This window comes from Pongo abelii, chromosome 21, assembly GCF_028885655.2.
Source record: "Pongo abelii isolate AG06213 chromosome 21, NHGRI_mPonAbe1-v2.0_pri, whole genome shotgun sequence".
Classification (NCBI taxonomy): domain Eukaryota; kingdom Metazoa; phylum Chordata; class Mammalia; order Primates; family Hominidae; genus Pongo; species Pongo abelii.
In genome coordinates, this window is record NC_072006.2 from 3896865 (window position 1) to 3918472 (window position 21608).

The following is a 21608-nucleotide window of genomic DNA, read 5'->3' on the forward strand; positions in this document are numbered from 1 at the left end:
CTTAAAATTCAGCTTTAATTATACTGTATAGACCAGTGGCTCTCAATACCTGAGAACTTATTAGAGATGCAGATTCCCAGGCCCTGCCCCACCCTACTGAATCAGAAAGCTGGGATTTCACCGGCCTTCCAGGTGATTCTGAAGCACACTCAAGTTAGAGAATCACTGCTATGCAGAAAAGCTCAATCACTAGCATTTATATCCTGCTTTACTTGCAGAGGCCTTGAAGAACTTACATTAACTTAGTGGTCTGATGCCCAGGCTCAACTGAGCTGATGCCTGCTGAATACTAAAGCAGCTAAATTGTAAATCTGAACTGCCTGTTGATCACCCAAACCCCAGTATACTAATTAATAAAAGCTTCTTCACCACATTGCTTCAACAGTTTTTGAGGCTCAAATGTGGGATGAGTGTGTAGGTCTCTGTGTTAATTTTTGTTTTGTTTTGGGTTTTTTTTAACGTTTCCAAGACTGAAAGTTGACATTTTCTTGTTAATTGTTTTTCTTGAAGCTCTTCTGAGTTCATTGGAAACAAATCAATGAGAGGGGGGCATTAAGCTGTCCAGAGTGCGGAGCTGTGAATCAGAGCAAATAATTGAGTGCATATTCTTAAGTTTAAATACCCCATCCCACCTAAGAGTTTCCTTTTTGCCAAATAAGGATAATGGGTTTTATTGTTATTTCTATTGCTGGGTTGAATTTACGGACCATCAGTCTCTGCCTTACATGAGCTGTGGTCATCAGAGAATCTGTGGAGCTGGTGAAATCAGTCTCCTGGGGCCTCCCATGGCCACTGTTTCCTCTGTAGCTTCTTCTTCCTTGCCTCCCAGTTCTCATTTGGCTCTTGCAAGACCATCTCTCCTAGCAGCTGCTACCTCAGTGTCTCATCCATGATGGCGCTCTCTGAACTCTGAATGATTTATTTGTGCATCACCAAAAGTGATAGTTCCTTTAGACCAGATTTTGTGAACTCAGATGCCTGTGGGAGCCAGGGAGATGATGTGAATAGCTGAAAAAGTGTCAGGCAAAGACAAATATGAGAGGGTGTGGACTTTAGCAAGTTGGAGTGCACATACGCTGTTGAGGGGGGCACTTTCACTTATTTCCAGCTAGTTTTCCAACTACCAAAACATGGGCCTGAGGTTTCTAGATTGTTTTCATGTCCATTTAATACTAACATGTGGATTTTTTACATGAAATCTCTTGATATTAAAATGTTGGCAACTCATTTTTTAAACATTGTGCAAAATGACAAACATGTCTGTGGATCATTTAGAGCCCTAGCTATAGACATCAGGCACCATGTAGCATTAACACACTTGCACTAAAGTGAATGCTAATATTGACTTAATGTGTTCACCTTATTGGCATTTTAAATGAAAGATACCTGTTTGTTCCTTTATTTCTTCATTCAGCTATTCATGCAGGAATATTTTTTTGATGAAACCTGAACTTGGACAAATCATTTCAATTATATTAATCTTTTTAATCCTCATTTGTAAAAGAAAGAAATTGCACCATGTGTCCTTTGAAGTCACTTTCTCTTATAAAACTTAAGGAAGGACTGGCCTGGCATGGTGGCTCACACCTGTAATCCCAGCACTTTGGGAGGCTGAGGCAGGCGGATCATGAGGTCAAGAGATCGAGACCATCCTGGCTAACATGGTGAAACCCTGTCTCTACTAAAAATACAAAAATTAGCCAGGCGTGGTGGCCCATGCCTGTAGTTCCAGCTACTCAGGAGACTGAGGCAGGAGAATCTCTTGAACCCAAGAGGTGGAGGTTGCAGTGAGCCAAGATTGTGCCACTGCACTCCAGCCTGGCAACAGAGTGAGACTCCATCTCAAAAACAAAAACAAAACAAAACAAAACAAAAACTTAAGGAAGGACTCTCTTTGCAAAATAAAGTGTACCAGGAGCCAAGGACGGTCCAGGTTAGTTGCTTTGACAGGACACTTGTATACACATGGAAATCCCTAGATAAGCTTAACCTGGACTACACCATCATGACACCAGGAGTCAGCTACTAGGATAGGAGGCTTTGTGGTTGGAGAGGTGACAGAAGTCATTCTGGGTACTTCCTGTGGACATTAAAGGTTGAGAGATCCTGAGAAAGAATGCAAGAAAATCAGTTGTTCTCGGCTTCAGTCAGTTACACAAGAAGGAAAGATCTGAGAAACGTTTAATGTGGAATCCAGAGGTTTTGTTCCTGGATAAAGTTAGAGAAGCTAAAATAGAGACCAGATTCTAATTCTGATTAACTGGGAGTACGATGATACAGCTAATCAGAAATTGAGGGTCTGGTTACTTTGGATCAGGGAGAAAAAGGAACAATGAATTTGTTTAAATTTTTTTCTCTGAGGAACCTGTTAGTTGCATGACCTGCTATGGGTGATGCAATAGGACAGAGATCATATACTACTTAGGATCCTTAGGGGCTTGTCCATGGGGCGAGCTCTGTTCTGTCTCTCTGACGCACCTCTAGGCCTCTGAAATCCTGAAAAGGTCTGTGTTTGTTTGTTTGTTTGTTTGTTTGTTTGTTTTTGAAACTCCTTACTTTCATAAGGAATTAAATGTGGATTTTTAGCTGGCATTTTTCTTAGTGCTGGACTTACTTAAAAGCTCCTGGTCAAAATGATTCTTCAGGAAAATGCAGCTGAAGCTAGAGGATATTTGCTGTTGTTTTCAGGGAATTTTGTCACCTGCATCAGTGAAGTGGTTTCTTTGGATGAGAGTATCAAAGATGAAAGAAGCCTCAAGCCTCCGCTTAGCTGCCAGGTTCTCTGCAACTGCACTGACCATGTTGACAAGGTCATTTAAACATTTGCATGGACAGTGTGTTTTTATACTGTTGACTGGTGTTTCCTGAATGCTAAAGGAATGTTGCTCATGATAGAGGATGTAGTTGCACTACATTCTATGGAGAAAATATAGGATAGTAAAAAAAAAAAAAAAGAAAAAGAAACTTAAAATCCCCTAGAGTGTATTTCCCCTTCTGTGTCTTTTCTTAATTCAAGTGAAATTTGTATAACATAAAATTAACCATTTTAAAGCGAACAATTCAGTGCCATTTAGTACATTCACAATGTTGAGCAAGCACCACTTCTACCTACTTTCAAAACATTTTCATCACCCCCAAAGGAAACCGCATGCCCAATAAGCGGTTCCTCCCCATCCCCTCTCCCCACAGCGCTGATAACCACTCTAATGTGTCTTTTTATTCCCCACACACTTTCCTTTTTATATGCAGTTGGAATCATGCTGTTTAATATACTGCATTTTATTATATGCATTTTCCTGTTTAAATTAAAACTTTTTCTTAGGCTTCAGTGTAACCGCAAATCCCCATGATCTGTGAGGTGGATTTTCATGGGTGCTCAGCTCTTGCTGTTTTAGAAATCATCCAGCCTCCTTCACAGTTGTGTTTGAAATGCTGTGCTCTTCATGGGGCACATGGTTTTCAGTGCTGGAGCCTTTCTCACCACTGCATTTCATGAACTTGACAGGTTTCATAAGAAGAGACTCTAGACACAGCCCAGAGGAGCTCATTTTGTCCTAGTTGCAAGTGTTATCAAATGACTCCACCAAGGGAATGCAAAATGAATTACTCTAATTGCACTAGAAGCATAATGTGAAGTTTGTATTTCACCTTTTGGCCCCGGGAGAGAAAAATGTCACTGACTTTAAATTGCTTTTCCATTTTCCACATAGCCCCAGTTTCCAGTGCTAGCAAAAAATTGCCATTGGGAACATAATGTATGCTGACATGGGCCTACATGTATTTGTATGTTTTCTCATCTGTGTGGCAAAATTAAAAACTGGATGGCACGAAGGGGTGGGTAGAATCCCTTGTATTACATGAGACTTTGTTGCCTCCAAGCTCTATGATCTGGAGCCAGTAATTTAATGATCATAATCCGGGGTCGGCAGGTGCAGGCCATGGGCTGAACACAACCCTTAGCCTGATTTTGTATGTCCTATGAACTAAGAATGGCTTTTACATTTTTGAAGCGATGTTTAAAAAAAAATAAAAAAAAAAAAAACAGGAAAACTAGACAACATGGAACCATGTGTGCCCCTGAAGCCTAAAATATTTATTATCTGGCTCTTAATAGAAAAGATTTGCTGGTCTCTAATAATAATACTAATAATAGTAGCAGCAGCAGCAGGAAAATAGTTTATATTTTGTGTCAGACACTGTTCAAAGTGCTTGATATGTATTATCTCATTTAACTCTCACAAGTCTGTGGGATAGGTATTATGATTATCCTCATTTTACAAATAAAGACGCCCAGAGAGGTTGAGTAACTTGACTTTTCCAAGGCAATACGTCCAGTAAGTGGTGTTTTGAGCTCAGGCAGTGGCTCTCTCTAGTGTTCTAGATCCTGAATTCTACCGCCACCCTATGCTGCAATTCACAGTTGGCTTCTTTTTCTTTTTCTCTTCTTTTTTCTGAGGCAGAGTCTCAGTCTGTCCCCCAAGGCTGTAATACAGTGGTGTGTTCTCAGCTCACCACAACCTCTGCCTCCCGGGTTCAAGTTATTCTTGTGCCTCAGCCTCCCAAGTACCTGGGATTACAGGTCCATGCCACCACGCCCAGCTAATTATTGTATTTTTAGTAGAGACCGGGTTTCACCATGTTGACCAGGCTGGTCTCGAACTCCTGGCCTCAAGTGATCCACCCACCTCAGCCTCCCAAAGTGTTGGGATTACAGGCGTGAGCCACCGTGCACAGCCGGTTGGCTGATTTAGCTTATCTGTATAAAAACTGGGGCGGGAAGTGGGGGGAACAGCCTCTTTCACCTGTAACACTGTGTGATGTTAATGTACTTTTTAGGCAAATGTTTTAAGATCATTATCTGTGGGAGCTATAGTCATACAGTAGTACTTCCCGAATTAGTGGCCTGAAAAAAGGATTCCTTTAAAAAGTCCACATATGGTCAGCTAAGCATGAGAAGGCCTTTAGACAGGTTTCTTTATGGTAGCACTTTCAGAAGAAGTATTATTCTTTTTTTTTTTTTTTTTTTTTTTTTTTGGAGGAGCTGGGTCTCAAATGTATTTGAGTCTTAGTGCTTTACTCTTTTTTTTTTTTTAAGTTTTAGGGTACATGTGCACAACATGCAGGTTAGTTACATATGTATACATGTGCCGTGTTGGTGTGCTGCACCTATCAACAGAAGTATTATTCTTATGTGGATCTCAGCAAGGAAGAAAGCTATTCAGCTGTTTCCTAAACTTTTTTTTTTATTTTTTGATGGGACACCATTAACATCTTTCAGAACCAGTGTGGCACTGAAGAAAAGTCAGTAAATTATATCATAGAGGCATTATTCAGCTCAGTATTTTTCTAGAAGTATCAAAACAATGATGTAATCTGAGGATTCATTTATTCATATTTACCATAAATATTCTATTTATTTTCCCTGTTTTTCCACTTCCACTTGTCTTCACTCCTCAGTGTTTTCTGCTGTGTGTGGGGAGACTTTACCTTAAAAGATAGAGAACCAGGTAATGAAACTCAAGCCCACCGATTTAGATTCCTTTTAGTAGCTCCAATATTGAAAGTCCTATTTAGTTTATAGAATTACCTATAGATTTGATTTGCCTGAACTAAATTGGTTGATGCCGCCTAGTTAAGAGTTAGACAAAGGCTTCTTGATTGATTATATTGATCTCAGACTAAGCAGGTAGGATTGTCATCAAGTTGAAATACTATTTACTTTGGCATGACTTAATTTGCCAACATTGTCAACAGGTACATGTCAGGAAGAATGTGACCTTAGGGGTGATAAATACAGGCCATCAACTAAAGAAACAACTTTATGAACACCTTTTAATTCACCAGCTGTTTACTCATCCCATACCAACAGAATTTTACAAATTTGACTGAGTTGAGTCCAAAAGTAATGCTGTCAAAAAACTGATGGTTGCTGACTGGCTTAAGATGATGCTTTCGGTTTTCTCAACATTTTAAAATCCCTCCATTCTTCTAGAGCTCTCCATTTGGATGCCAAATAATGTTACATAAAATAAAACAAAAATCTTATTTTCTTTTTGAAAGATTTCTGGGGATGTAGGAATGTAGTTGGTCTGTGCTCCAACATCATGTGTTGTATATCTAAATCAGAAGCACAAGTGAATATAGGCATTAACGTAACTATACTCTACGTATACATTTTTCCCTCCTGATCTTTTGTGTCCATAACAGTATACTTATTGTAGTAGATATTTGGAAATAGATGCAGTTTTTTGTGACAAGATTCTATAGATCCAATAGGACATTGCTACAGGGTATCTATTAATATATAGAATCAGGCTTAGGCAATGCAAAAATTGTGTCTAAGGAATGCTAACAAAGCCATTTGGTATGGAAGTTTGGGACTGCAACTCCTGAACAGCACAGGTGTCCTCTTTTTTCTTGTGACTATTTAGAGGCCCTTTTTGACCTAACTGGCCAGTGTTGTCAAGATAACCAGCAAGGCTGACAGACTGTTTTGACTCTCTGGGAGTGACTAAATTAATTTTGTCTAGGAATGTATAAATATTATCCTCACCCATTCAATTATCTCTTTCAAACACAGCCACCCATACTCATAGATGGCAGCTTATTTCTTGCACACATACTCATTCACCATGCTCTGAGGGTAATTTAAGAATCATATGATTTAATTTTGTCTAGGAATATATAAATATTATCCTCACCCATTCAGTTCTATCTTTCAAATACAGCCTCCCATGCTAATAGATGGCAGCTTATTTCTTGCTCACATACTCATTCAGCATTCTCTGAGGGTGATTTAAAAATCATGACACTTAATACATTTCTTCTTTCACTTTCATCAACTTTACTCTGTAGCTTCAGACTGTGTCAAGAAAAAGAGGCCCCAGTTGCTCTATTTTTCCCCCTTTCAATTCTTCTCTTTTAGAATTTGAAAACTTTATGAGGATTATTATTGACTTCCCAAGGGCTTTTGAAATTAATGTTGGGTTGTCTTTTTAATTTTTGTGGGGGCAAAAGTCCTGTTGCTTTTTAGCCACCAGTTTCAGAAGTAGGTTGCTGTCAGTCATTATCACAGGCTCACTGAGGTAGCTTTCTATCCTGGGTTTATCAACTGGACTTGTGTAGGATGGCAGCTTAGCTCCTTTATTATGCAGGAAAGTCTTCACTGTCTTTTTTTCTTGCACTCATCTTTCTTGCAGCAACAGTTCATGGTGAATTGCCCTCTTGTCCCATGGGCATGTGGGTGTTTCCAACACTGACATTGATATCTTGTGAGGCTAACACTTAGTACCTGCACTTGTCTGTCCTTGGTGGAGCCAGGAGAAATCAGCTGACATGAAAGAGAGAACTTGTTTAATTTTTTACTTCTTAACATGATTTAGAAGTTGGTCTGTTATACGAACAAATATTAGTGGTTTTGTTCCTTTTTAATTTTAGGCTGGATTTAGTGTCCTTGATGAATACCTTTGAAAGATAAAATTTTCATTTCAATTGTCAAGTCCTGCCTGTACCATCACCTTCTCCAGTCTCCACCTCTGCCACTGGGGTTTTATAATTCCCAGGCCTCAGACCTGGACCAAATGCCATGGGAATGGGGACTCAGGCTTTGGGAACGCTGGCCCTTAGCCTCTGGCTCCTCCTGCTGCTCTGCTGGCTCTGGCCTTGGTCCTTAGGTCTGGACTGGACAGTTGGTGGCCCAAGTCATGTTCTGATGTACCCCAATTCTAAGAAGTAGACCTCTGTCTGGTTTCTGTACTGGCCCAAGTCATGTTCTGATCACGTACCCCAATTCTAAGAAGTAGACCGCTGTCTGGTTTCTGTACTGAATCATCTAGTAAGAGTTATCCCAAGAAGCCCAGATCTTCTAGACCAGAACTATCTCAAGCAGGAGGAGCTGTAACTTCCAATAGTCTTCCTCTGTGCCAGCTCCCTGCTGCCTGATGAGATCCTGGAAATCACCAGCTCCTGAATTTCCTGTGGCTGTGAAATATCCTCTTACCCAACCTCCCTACGGCTGCCTACATTGCTTTTATGTTGCCTGTAACTTTCTTTCAAATACTTCAACACATGCAGTGGGGGGTGTGTGAATTTTCATCCAAAACCAAGGAATGAGAATTTAAAATTTTAAATGCTCACCCTAAAGGTAGTTAGTTAGCATTTGAAAAATTTGAATCAAAGCTTAAAGATCAATCATTATATATAAATTATAGCTCAATAAAATTAATTCAAAATAAAATAAAACAAGCCTACCCTCCAGTGGCCACCTACACATCCCCTTCAGTTAATTTTCTCTCTCCTTAGCACCAGGTGCTCTGATACTCGCCTCCTGGAGTGGTTGCTGCATTATAGACACCTGGAGGCTTGTTAAAATGCAGATTACTGGGCCCCGCCCCCAAGTTGCTGATTCTGTAGATTTGGGATAGGGCCTGAGAATGGGCACTTACGGTAAACTCCTACGAGATGCTCAACCCGCTGATCAAGGGAACCACACTTGAGAACCTCTGGCATAATGCAGACTGGAGCTACCTTTTCTTTGGTGGAGTTCTTCATGGTATTCAAGACATGCAATTTGTGTAGAAATAAGGTACAAGCCCTGGTATCCTTGTGAGCCTAGGGCACAGGAATCTGGCAGGCCCAAATGCCTGCCTGGTATCTGTTGGAAGCTTGTTAGAAATGCAGAATCTCAGTGCAGATGCCAGGCTTACTAAATCCAATGCTGTGGTTCACAAATGCCCCCAGGTGATCCAAATGCACATTAAAGTTTGAGAAACACCTGCCCAAACCAAATTTAGTTCACATCATCTAGTTCAATTGTCCTCAACTATAGGTTCACGTTAGAATTACCTTCAGTGTTTAAAAAAGCAGATTGAAAGATAGCCCAAGTACATTCTAATTATTAGTTAGAATCTCTAGGGTGAGACTCAGGCTTCTGAAATGGCTTATAAGTCCCCCAGGTGATTCTAATGTACCACAGGTGCTGGGAACTACCAGTCTAGTCTCTAAGTGCTATCCGCATAGTTCTTTTAACAATGTACTAGCTGGAAATGTCTTCCCTTTAGCCTGCCCTCAAATACTGACAATTTAATGCCAATTAAGCCTTCTCCTAATTCAAATGAAATGATTTCATTTGCCATGCTTTTATAGACTCATAAGAGGAAACGTGGTGGTGATTTATCTACAGTCCCTATTTATTTTAGAATCTGAGGCACTGGCTATATTTTGTGGCAAGCTAAAACTCAAATGCCTTCGTGAAACTAAATTTCTAGCTTAAGATGAAGGTGTAGTCCCTGCACTGAATAGCCTTCATCTGTAGATTTGTGAAATGTTGCAGTTCTACATCTAAGCACCTTATAAGGAATTCTATCTTAGACAAGATTAGATCCTGTGGAAATCTTTACTTGAAAAGCTTCATAGTTTGCTCCAAGTGCATGGAAATGGGTCTTATTTCTCTTGAATGCCGTTTAGGTCTTAACAGAATTCACAGTGCCAAGGAGTGAAAAACTATATTTCAAATTATATACATTCCTGACATATTATTTGAGCAGATTAAAACTAATTGATGGAGCAATTTAGGCACCTTGAAAATAGCTACTTGAAAAATGCCGACTTTTTCTTACCTCCATTCACTTAAACAAAAATAGGCTGGGTGCAGTGGCTCATGCCTGTAATCCCAGCACTTTAGGAGGCCGAAGCAGGTACATAGCTTGAGCCCAGGAGTTTGAGACCAACCTGGGCAACATGGCGAGACCCCATCTCTACAAAAAATACCAAAATTAGCTGGGTGTGGTGGCTCACACTTGTGGTCTCAGCTTCTGGGAGGCTGAAGTGGGAAAATCACCTGGACCCAGGGAGGTCAAGGCAGCAGTGAGCCTTGGTTGTGGCCACTGCACTCCAGCCTGGGCAACAGAACAAAACCCTGTCTCAAAACAAATAGAGAAGTAAAACAAGAAAACAACAAAAAAACATTGATTGATCTAGATTTGTGAGTTGCTGGTACCAAGAAGTTCCCATGTTTTAAATATTTCAGATGGCCCCGTCATTGATTATTCTCACAGCTCAAACATAGGGAAGATGAAAGCTGCTGCCTATAGCATCTTGCATCCTCTTGCTTCCACATACAAGAAATGTGAACTTCAACCCCCTAAAAATGTGCAGGTCAGAGTTTCCATTCTACTGAACACATTTGTTCAGCCCAGGTGGGGTAGGACATGACAAAAACCAAGAGTGGGTCTAGAACCATGGGGCTCTTCCCAGGGCTATCACTATGAGATATCCTATGTGTAGTCACTCTCAGAAACAGCAGCTCCCTTAGGAAACTGCTGTGTCCTGAATGTTTGTGTCCCACCAAAATTAATAAACTGAAATCCTACCCTCTAAGGTGATGGCATTAGAGGATGGGGCCTTTGGGAGGTGATTAGGTCATGAGCATGGAGCCCTCAGGAATAGGATTAATGTCCTTATTTTAAAAAGGTACCAGATAGCTCCCTTGCCCTTTCCACTGCATGAGGACATAGCTAGAAGGCACCACCTATGAACTAGAAAGCTGCCACTGAATCTGTTGGCACCTTGATCTTGGATTCCCCAGCCCCCAGAACTGTGAGAAATAAATTTCTGTTGCTTATAAGCTACCCATATATTGTATCTTGTTGTGTGTCAAACAAAGACAAAAACCAAACTTACATCTTATATGGGCAGTGGAAGGAGAACTCCAAGTTGAGGGGGCTGCTCTTTTAGACCTATGATTCTCAAATTCTAATGTGCGCACCAGTCATCTGGGGATCATGCTAAAATGCAGATTCTGATTCCATGGTTCTGGGATGAGACCTGGGACTCTGCATTCCTAACAAGCTCCCAGATGATGTTGATGCTGTTGGTTTAGGGGCCCTTTGAGTAGTAAGGGTTTGCAACAGTGCTTCTTAAATGTGTGTGTGCAAAAGAATCACATGGAAGGCTGATTAAAACATGGATTCCTATTTCCCATCCTGAAGATTGATTCAGCCGGAGGCCTGATAATTTGCATTTTAACAAGTTCCCAGGTGATCCTGATGCTGCTGGTCCCTGGACTACATTTTAATAACAAGCCTCTAGTTAACTTTTGAACAACTTAATTAAGATGCCTTCACTAGCAGCCTCTTCTGTGAAAATGGAGAGCCAAACATCAAAAGATGAAGGAGGATGCTACTGAGTCCCTTTGGAGAAAATTACGTCACAAACTTGGAGAGTGCCACAGGGTCTCTGTTCATTTTTCCATTGACAATATGCTTCTTTGACTAAAGACTAAAAATAATTCCTCAGGATCAAAACCTAGAGATAAGATTGGAACTCTAAGATTGGAAGTAGTGCTGCCTGATGAATAATGGGACGAGTTATTTTAGGATGATGGACCAGCCTGTGCCTAGTGAAAGCTTAGAAATACCAATAGCAGACTGGACACGGTGGCTCATGCCTGTAATTCCAGCACTTTGGGAGGCCAAGGCGGACAGATCACCTGAGGTCAGGAGTTCAAGACACCCTGGCCAACATGGCGAAACCCCGTCTCTACTAAGAGTACAAAAAAAAATTAGCTGAGAGTGGTGGTGGGCTCTGAACCGAGATCCCACCAGTGCACTCCAGCAGTGAACCGAGATCCCACCACTGCACTCCAGCCTGGGTGACAGAGCAAGACTCCATCTCAAAAAAACAAAAAAAGGAAATACCGAAAGCAAAATGTTATTGGTGGCCAATTCTTAATATACATCATGAGATTTGGGGTGATGTTTACTTCTTACTGTGTATTTCTTTGCTTTACACTTTCCTGTGAAGCATATTTAAATATTGTTTTCATAAAGTGGGGGAAAAACCCTAACCAATATTTTTAAAAGAAAAAAGTAAAATATATGCTCAGTGTAAGTTCATAGTATTTTTGGTTTGTGTTTGTTGTATCTGTGTCTCTCTACGTTTGTATTTTCATGGGAAAGGGATTATTTTTGTCTATGTCAGTCCTAGTGTTCCCGGGGCAAAGGTGATAGATGGGTAAGGGCAAGGTCTAAACATATGCCTGGAAGTTGGACAGGGCCTGGGGTGGTGAAAATAAATTTAAGTAGTCCCAGAGGAGAGGTCAAAAGTTCCAGGAGAGAATTACAGGCAGCTTCTCTTTCTCTCCTTGCCCTCCAAACAATTCAGCACGAGCCCTCAAGTCCCTTGAAGAGTCTTTCTTTCCCCCTTCTTGTTAGAAGGGCTGAAACACACTTTAAGTTAACTTAGGAATGGTTAGAACAGGTTAAAAAAATGGGAGAACAGTAGCAATTAACAAGCTGCTAGAGAAGCAGGGAAACCGTGCTGATCCGAACATCAGAGCCGACCTCCTGTGGTCTGGTTCCCTAGCACCCAGGCTCGGGCTTCGGCTTGGGGTGGGTCGGACCAGAAGGAAAGTGCCCAGTGTGGCAGAAGTCATCTCAGGAGCGTGTCGCCATCCAGCCAATGACTTGTGTTCCAAGGACTGGAAAATGCGCCTCCTGGACACTATGTAGATGATTACCACACGAGCTTATTTTCAGCAATTCAAAAAAAATATCCAATTCGTGGTTTATTGCTTCTGTTAGTCTGGAAATGGTCAAACAGGTTGATAGGCATCTAGTTCACTCCTGGTGTAACTTTCCAACAAAACTCCAGGGCTCTACTGACACCTGCTGGCATTTCATCTACTTTATGTTAAAAAAAAAAACCCAACAAGACAAAGAAGCATTAATATTTTTCCTACAGTCTTTTGCCCTTGTTATGTTACTTGTACTTTACCTGAACGATAATAGAAGGGGCCTTTACCATGTCATGAGGAGAGAAGTGTGGACAAGCCATTGGGTGAAAATAAAAATCCCCAACACGAAGAATGTACCACAGAGCTCTTGTTGCCTGTCTGCCCTGCACCAGCTGCTCTGTGACCTTAGGCAAGGCCATTGACCTCACTTTCATCATTGCAAGAAGAAAGAGGCAGCAACCTTCCCACCCAGTGCCCTTTAGGGCTTCTGAGGATGCTGGTGGCATTTCCTACTAACTAAAGCATGGGCCCTGTCACTGGAGTGATGGCCTTAAAGGTCACTCTCACTGACCTTTCCATCACAATAAACAAGATTGCTTATCAGCGTTGTATGTTCAAAAGATGGATGAAAGTTATTTAAGCCTCTTCAAAGTGCACCATCTCTGTAATTTATTTCGAGAAACAACTAAATTAGAATGATCAGAAAAAGCCCAGTGAACAATCTCAGAAATTGTCCACTTTTTTTTTGTCCTAGGAAACTATGGACTTTGTTTTGTGTTTTAGAACATGTAATAAGCCTGCAGGTTGAGAAAATGCATCCCAGTTAATGCCAACCCTATTATTTGTGCTTTTTCAGTCTATTCTTGGGAAACTCTGTGTGGGCCTGTGGTTTGTTAGGTCAATAACAGGATATTTGATACTCTCCAGGGAGTTATAGTCCATATTTAGCCTGACAGAGGAAATGAGGTCTGCCGATGAAAAATAATTGAGGCATTTCTTTAATTCTACTATTTCATTTCTTCCTCTTCCTTCAGAATCCTGACTCCACTATTATGCTTGCTGAGGCTTTCGATGCTATTTACAGCTCTGCTTTTGCTAGTCACAGAAGAAAATTTACCTCTTATAACCCCTAAGTCTTCCCTCAGAAAACTGTTAGGTATGACCAGGATCAGTAAAAACTGTTAGATTCACACCCATTAGTTTGGCTACTACTTAAAAAAAGAAACAAACAAACAAAAAAACCCAGAAAATATCAAGTGTTGTTGAGGATGTAGACAAATTAGAACCCTTGAGCAAAAGGGTTCCCTTGTTGCATTTGCAGTCCTTTGTTGGTGGGGGAAAAAATGGTATGGCCACTATGAAAAACAGTATGGTATTTCCTTTAAAAATTAAAAAATAGAATTACTATATGATCCAGAAGTTCCACATCTGGTTATTTATCCATAAATAAGAATTGAAAGCAGTAACTTATTTGTATACCAATATTCATAGTAGACACACAATTCACGATGGACAGGGAATCCATCAGAGGTGAATGGATGAGTGTATTATTCAGCCTTTAAAAGGGAAGAAATTCTGACACATGGATGAACTTTGAGGACATTATGCTAAATGAAGAAAGCCAGTCACAAAACGACAAATTCTGTATGGTTCCACTTACATGAGGCACCTAGCATAGTCAGAATCATAGAGACAGAAAGGAGAATGGTATTAATATTTATCAAGGGCTGGGAAGAGGGGGAGATGGGGAGTTATTTAATGGATATGGAGTTTCAGTTTTGCAAGATGAAAAGAGTTCTGGAGGTGGCTGGTTATGTTGGTTGCATAACAACGTGAATGTACTTACTGCCACTGAATTTTTCATTTAAAAATGGTGAAGGTGATAAATTTTATGTTATGTCCATTTTTAACACAATTAAAATTAAAAGAAATGTTAAACAGCAAAAAACAAAACAAAACAAAACAAAACCGTAGTCTGTTAGAATGCAGTCATCACCTTTGCTCTTACAGAGATTAAATTGCTTGACTTTTTAAAACCTGGTTCTACTAGGCAGTGCTGTCCAACAGTCCCATCTGTGATGATGGAAATATTGTTTATCTGCACTGTCTGAGCCATCAACCCCATGTTGGTGTTTAAGCATGTAAAATGTGATTAGTGCAAATGAGACACTGAACTTTATTAAATAGCCATGTGTCTAGTGGATATCATACTAGACAGTGCAGATAGAGTTTACGTCTGTATTACTATCTATTCCAAGATATTTTCACTTCCTTAGCAGTAAGCCATAAATCTAAGCAGTCAGGCTGTAAACCTAAGAAGGTAAGTAATCAGCTTATGTGTGGGCCACAGTTCTATTTAACCCAAATATCAATTTGCTACAAAGTGTTTTGCCAAGGGTATGATTCTTTTATGGCATTCATTGGCATCAGTTTTTGGACCCAAGGGCAGAGTTGGCCTTAATTCATGGGCTGAGCTTTTCTAGTAAATGCCCTTTTAGAGACCCAAATTCCTCTACTGCCATGCACAATCTCACTTCACTTGTCCTTGTAAAACCGTGGAGTGATGGTATGAACTACAAGTGAGGTCCAAGTCCTTATACAGAAATTATGTGAGCACATAGCTGTTTGCTTTGATCACCCTGGCAATCAAGGAATGTTTTACTTTTTAAGGTTTTGCTGGAAAACATAGTCAGGTAAGATATGTAACAAACTCTTAGATTGAAAGGATCACACAATAAAATTGATGAACCCCTATTCATTTATCCTCTAAAGTGAAAATAGTTAAATATGTCATTATGTATTGTATAATGCTGATTGGAAATAACTAAGATTGCCAGCAACTGAAAAAGGACATATATCTAAACAAGCTGCAAATAGAAAGCTTCACAAGTCAATCAGTGGGCAGTGTTCCTTTGTGGCAGCCCAAAGTTTAAAGGCACAATAGATGGCACATTTGTCTTCATGGAAAGAATGAAAGCTGTTTATTAAAGAATAAAATATGAGCCTGCAAAATATAGATGGCAAAATATAGATGTGACAGGAAAGGGACAAAAGAAGAGTTTGTGTTTTTATTACACAAAATGGATACAATCTATCTAATAAAAACTGCTCTATTTGACTCCAGCAGATTTGCTCACCAAGAATATTTTTTCTTTCTCTTTCAGCAATGGGTAGAAGGCCTGAGATCAATCATACACAACTTCAGGGCCAACAACGTCAGTCCAATGACATGCCTCAAGAAACAGTGAGTGTTGTTTGCATTACTCTTTTTTCTTGGCAGTTATCAAACAAATGGTCAGATGAAGAGATGAAGGCTAGTTGGTTCCTTCCTCCTCAGGCAAATTCCTGCTTGCCTTTCCCTCCATGCTCGTGACCTTGGAGTTGACCGACACACACCTGTACTCTTCATACCACCTAGAAGGGCATGCATGATAAACCCATAGCCCAAAACCTATATGAAAAGAATAGTTGATGGCCAAAGGACACGGGAACCTCAGTCACTCTATCCTCTCAGTTGTGGGTACTGGCTTTTGTGTCCCCAGACTGAGTTTTCTGATAGACAGCTCTGCATGTCTGGAGCCATCGCTGAGTGCTGGGGTAATTCTATCCTCTGCTGCATAAAACTGAGAAATGAGGAGTGTGGCCAAGAGAAGCACTTGCCAATGCACCTGTGCTAGGGTGAAAAAGAAGCCTCAGCCCCAAGTGCAGTGCTCCTTGTTTAGCACACCATCAGGGATCCAAAGATACCTCTGAATTTTTTTCTGTAGGATTCAGTTATTTAAAGATTTGATCAAGGATCCAGTGGTGATTTCCAAATTTATTTTTTCCATGAAAGAAGGAATTACTCCAGCTTACAGTATCTGAAATCCAGAGGAGTACTACAGTGGTAGATTTAAACCCTACCCAAGTTAACTTTTCAAGGTGACATAAAAATTACCCACAAAGGAATCCTAGCCAAAGTCAAATATCAGCCAGTTTGAAAAGCAGTGATCCATGAAGGTGGGGGCCATCTGCCTTCACAGGGCCACTGGCAGGCAGTTGTGAGGTGCCAAGGGGAACCATGTTGAGAAATAGCAGGGATAAGCCTGTATCTCTCAAAATTATGCCCCAGCACCAAGAGTGTGATTCATCATACTCACTTGGCAATGGGCCAAGAGGTTAGTTCTAAAGGTACTGTCATGCCTTATCTTCTGGTCATTGTGGCAGGTGCTTACAGGTGTGGTCTCTGGGCTATAAATCCCAGCTTCACCATGGCAAATTCTTACACTTGTGCCTCACTGTCCTCATCTGTGAATCAAAATTACCATGCATATGAAATTGGAAAGTATTCTTTATTCAGTACTATTTATCTTGTTATGGTCTCCCTCCAATTTTCTTTCATCCTCTTAGTGGAGGAAAGTTATTTAGGCTTATCTATTTCTATGTGTTGTGCAGCTGCTTCTCCTTTTCCTCTGCAGTTGCCCTGGCATGTGTTTTTAAAGAGAAACCCAGTGGATATTCTGATGTTATGACTTCAGGCACTGATAGTCCTAAAGGGTCAAAAACTTTTAGAAGGCTTGCTTATACCTGAGTGACACAAATATCTCTATCTGACATGAGATCTAACAACATCCTGCCCAGATCCCTTTATGAAGCTGGTATGCACCCAGCCATCATCTGCCATGAGAATGGGCTCACCAAGGGCTCAGACCTGTCCACTTCTTCAGAGCATTGCCCTCTGCTGAAGGGGAGCTTCCATTTCTGGAAGATTATACTCTTCCTTCCTCCAGGAGGAGGTCCACAGCCAATGATAAGCTGCAACAGGGTACAGAAGGCCATCCCTCTTGCCAACAACTCTGGCACAAATCACATGAGTTCAAGCTAAATCAAGCTCCATCTGAAACCACAACTTTGTTTAACTCTTTTTTCTGCCCAGTCTTCTCTCACTCTCTTCATCCCTAAAACATCCAGTTATTAAAGTAGTTAGTGGTGCTTCTACGAAACTTAAGACAGAAACTTTACTAAAATCATCATGTTCTGCAAATTGTTAGCACATTATTGATTGGAAACAGGAAGAATGGGAGTCATTAGCTAAGAAAAGTCCTAGCTCCAAAGTACAGATAAATGTTCTGAGTCTCCTGAAAGCCTGGGGAAAGCAAGGAATTATTCACCATCAATTTGAGTTGATGAACTAGTCTTACCACTGGAAATTGAGGAGGCGCCCATGTGATCAGTACTTGGCAGCACTAGTAGCTGGGAGCAATGAGTCCTCATGAATCCTCAAGACAAGGCTGGCTGATGTCACCATGCAATTGCATTTCCCACCACCTTAATATATTACTACAGAGCAATAATCGAGCAGACCAATCGCAAATAAGTACCAACAGTGTGTTTTGCTCAATGGAGGCACCCAGTCATCTCATTTAGCTAGGGTTGCCAGATAAAATAGAGGACACTTAGTTAAATGTGAATTTTAGATAAGAAACAAATAATATTTTAGTATAAGTATATCCTATGGAATATTTGGAACATACTTACAGTAAAAGAAAATTACTTGTTGTTTTTCTGAAATTCAAGTTTAACTGAGAGCTCTATATATTTATGTGCTAAATCTGACAACCCTAAATTCATCTTATAGTACATAATTGTCTGATTTTCAGAACCAATATTCTTGATTTGAATGAACTTTCTTTTAAAGTTCTTAACAGAATTGAAGCTGCTCCCCCTAAAAAACATTAAGGCAATGTTTTTGCTATTGTTTTGCAGTTGGATGAAATTGGCATTTATGACCAACACAAATGGTAAAATTCCAGTTAGGAGGTAAGTAATCATTCCTATCTGCTGTCTGTGTCCTGGGTCAACCCTTGTGATCCCAAACCAAAGAGAGAACCCTTCACAAGTATTTGTGTGTTAAATGCTTTAAAGATATTTCTGGAATCTTAGTTTCAATTGCTTTGACAAATGCTATATTCAGTTTGTAAAAATCATTTAATGGAAGTAAAGCTGCATTTTTTTGGTCAAAATAGGTGGCAAAAGAGGTACTTTGACAATTTAAAGAACATCAGAAAATGTAGCACTGTTTTTTAAAATCGGCAAATAAGTGGTTTTTAGGATTTACGTTTCTTTTGCTTATTTGCCATGAGAAACTGTTGGCTAAACTTAAAGAAGATTATATTGTGCACCTACTGTGGAAGGGTGTGCACCGTGTCTTGAGAAGTGTGATGCCTATGAACAGAGCATTTTCATTCTGGGCTTTGCTGCTCCTCTGGTGCTCAGGGCAGATGGGGACCCTCCTCTGGCTTCGTGCTGCCTACTCTCTACGTGTACTGTAACTGACACCACACACTCTGTGGAGCTATCCTTTCCACCTTTGCCCTGATGCACGTAACAATGACAAAGAATAAAAAGGCTTGAGGCTGGGCATGGTGGCTTATACCTGTAATCCCAGCACTTTGGGAGGCCGCAGCGGGTGGATCATGAGGTCAGGAGATCAACACCATCCCGGCTAACACAGTGAAATCCCGTCTGTACTAAAAATACAAAAAGAAAAATAAATTAGCCGGGTGTGGTGGCAGGCACCTGTAGTCCCAGCTACTGGGAGGCTGAGGCAGGAGAATGGCGTGGAACCTGAAGCCGGAGCTTGCAGTGAGTTGAGATGGCACCACTGCACTCCAGCCTGGGTGACAAAGTGAGACTCCGTCTCAAAAAAAAAAAAAAAAAAACGGCTTGGGTGGAATCAAGAATAAAGAAAACATGGACAGGATACATCCTCCACATGTGTTCTTTAATACTTAGGTGGACAGATTTCATCCTCTGAGGATTCCCCATGCATCCCTCTTTTCTGCTTCTCACTTCCTTCCAGGGGTTAGGGTTTACACATGGTCTCTGGGTACAGTTGGAAACTCTTTCCACAGTAGTGATGGGAATTCTTTACCAAACTCTCCAGTACCTTTTTGGTTGGTGTTTGTTTTAAGCATTCATGGAAATTCCAGAAGCTGGGCTGGGCCCCAGGGCATCTGCGGTTCACATGAAGACAGGTATGTATCTGGATTCGTGAACCTAAGCCCACAACCAGAATCAAACACGGGTTCCCCAGATGCCAACTCTCTCTTCCAGGGTTCTCCAGACTCAGGTTCATGTTCACTTCTCTGGACACCACTTTAGCAAATAAGCAAATCAACAAATAATAACAAACAAAACCCAGAACTACTGGGTGGAATCCTGTCTTAGAATTGATCTGTCTTTCAGAGATAACCAGGTCACCGAGTGCATAGCATCTGTGTGGATGCATTGAGCAGTGGCATGTGCTGGTGGCTCCTGGCCATTTCTGACTCTCCTTTACCTCCTTCCCTGCCCAGCTGCTTCATTCTGCTCTGCAGCTTCCATTCTGCATCCCTGTGAGACTATCTCCATACTCCCTTGACATTACTCTTTTCATTTAACAGAATTGTCCCAGAAGTCCTCATTTTTCTCAATCTTGTGTATTAAACAATCATGACCTAAAGTATCCATGTGACCACTTAAATATCACGAAAATGTAAAGCATAGAAGTCATGAAGAAGACCTTGGACAATTTTTTTAAAATTTAACCCTTTATTGAGGGCTTGCTGAGTCACGGACCTCACACATTTGTTGTGGTCTTTCCAAATCTATCTGTAGGATTCTCTGCTTTTATTTAATAACTTGCTAGCAAGTCAACTTTTTGTCTACTTTAGAAGATTGAAAAAAGCCCTGTTAGCAGCCTTGACTGATGGTTGTTGGCAGATACTTTATGCTTATCCTTATTTAAAATCCTTTGCTCAGTTGAGCAATAGCAGAACAATTATTTTAATGTATCCCAGTACCCTACAGCTATTGCATTTTTATTTAAAATCAGAGAGCACAAAGCAGTGTGAAGAATAGAAATGTAGGCTGGATGTGTTTTTACATGCCTTACTATCCTGCTTTTTCTGAACCAAGATAAGGTTCAGGAAATGGGCAAAGTAGAGACACATAGATTGTGATCAAAGCACTTCTAACCAGCAGTCGTAGTTTCATTTGTATGTATCCTATGAATCAAGTCATTGTCATACAAGCTTTGAAGTCGTTTCTGATTCCAGTGATTTTTATCTAACATGTTCACATACAAAATTATTACCACCTTTTTGTAGAAATAACTTAGATATTTTGGCATCTTCTTTAGCTCTCTTTGACATGGACTCCGTGGTGCTTGCCAGCATTAACAGGTGTTTGACACAAGACGGCTGTGATTTGGGGGCAGTTTGTTAGAGTTGATGGAGAATTGATAGCACGCCAGAAAAAAAATCAGATAACTCTATTGATGAATGAGCTGCCAAGAGTTAGTTGGAAATTGTTGTGAATGTTTTAATGGATATGAAGAGTTAACACTTTTAAAATGTTATTTCTTCACTATCATTCTGAAGTTTTTAAAATGGAAACTATTAGTGTACTGTCCATAATATTAAAAGAGATCTGGCTTCATAGTGATTACATAGCTTGGGAATGGTTCCTGCTCTTTAGCATTAAAGCAAAATTTAATATCCAGGAAGTTGCAGGAATAACACATGAAGAAAGTCTTACCTTTTGTCTCCCTCTTCTCTTGTCTTGCTGTATACATAACCTATGCAGTCTGTCTTTCTCTCAAATTCACAAATTTACACTCAGTTTATCCTCCCACTCAGACCAAAGTTTTGGAAATAATACTTCTCTTTTGCCACCTTCCCTCCTCCCTCGTAACCTGGAGTGAACACCAATGACTAGAAAATTGGGAAGTGAGTAGCCAGACAGTAGTTGTGGGCAGGGGCTGGAAGAGATCCCAAACAAAACGGCTGTGTTAAAGAAGGCTGAGAGCCGCAGGTGCAGTCTTGGAAGCACTCCTATATAATCAGCCCAACCATGTCCTGAAGGCCTAGCAGCCCACGAAGAAGGTATGATTCTGCTGGGGCAGTTGCGCCATCCTTCACTCAAGAGTTCTCTATAACTTTCAGAACGTGGTGTTAAAACCATTGTGTAGATTTCAGACCCTGTTTCAGCTAGCAAAGAGTGGGACTCCCTTAGTTTCTAGGATCGTTGCTGTTTTAGCCACTTGTGAAGTCCCCCGGAATAGAATTTAACC

The 21608-nt window shown here is 40.6% G+C and overlaps 1 protein-coding gene across 16 annotated transcripts in view; it reads left to right on the forward strand.

Moving 5' to 3' along the window:
- The window catches only part of PLCB4 (phospholipase C beta 4), a 411667-nt gene that overhangs the window by 277574 nt on the left and 112485 nt on the right, over window positions 1-21608 (forward strand). For all 16 annotated transcript variants that reach the window (XM_063720670.1, XM_054541571.2, XM_063720669.1 and 13 more), the window contains 2 exons: window positions 15679-15758; window positions 18260-18313. In XM_063720670.1, the coding sequence (XP_063576740.1) occupies window positions 15679-15758; window positions 18260-18313 (134 nt within the window). The remainder of the gene's footprint in view (window positions 1-15678; window positions 15759-18259; window positions 18314-21608) is intronic.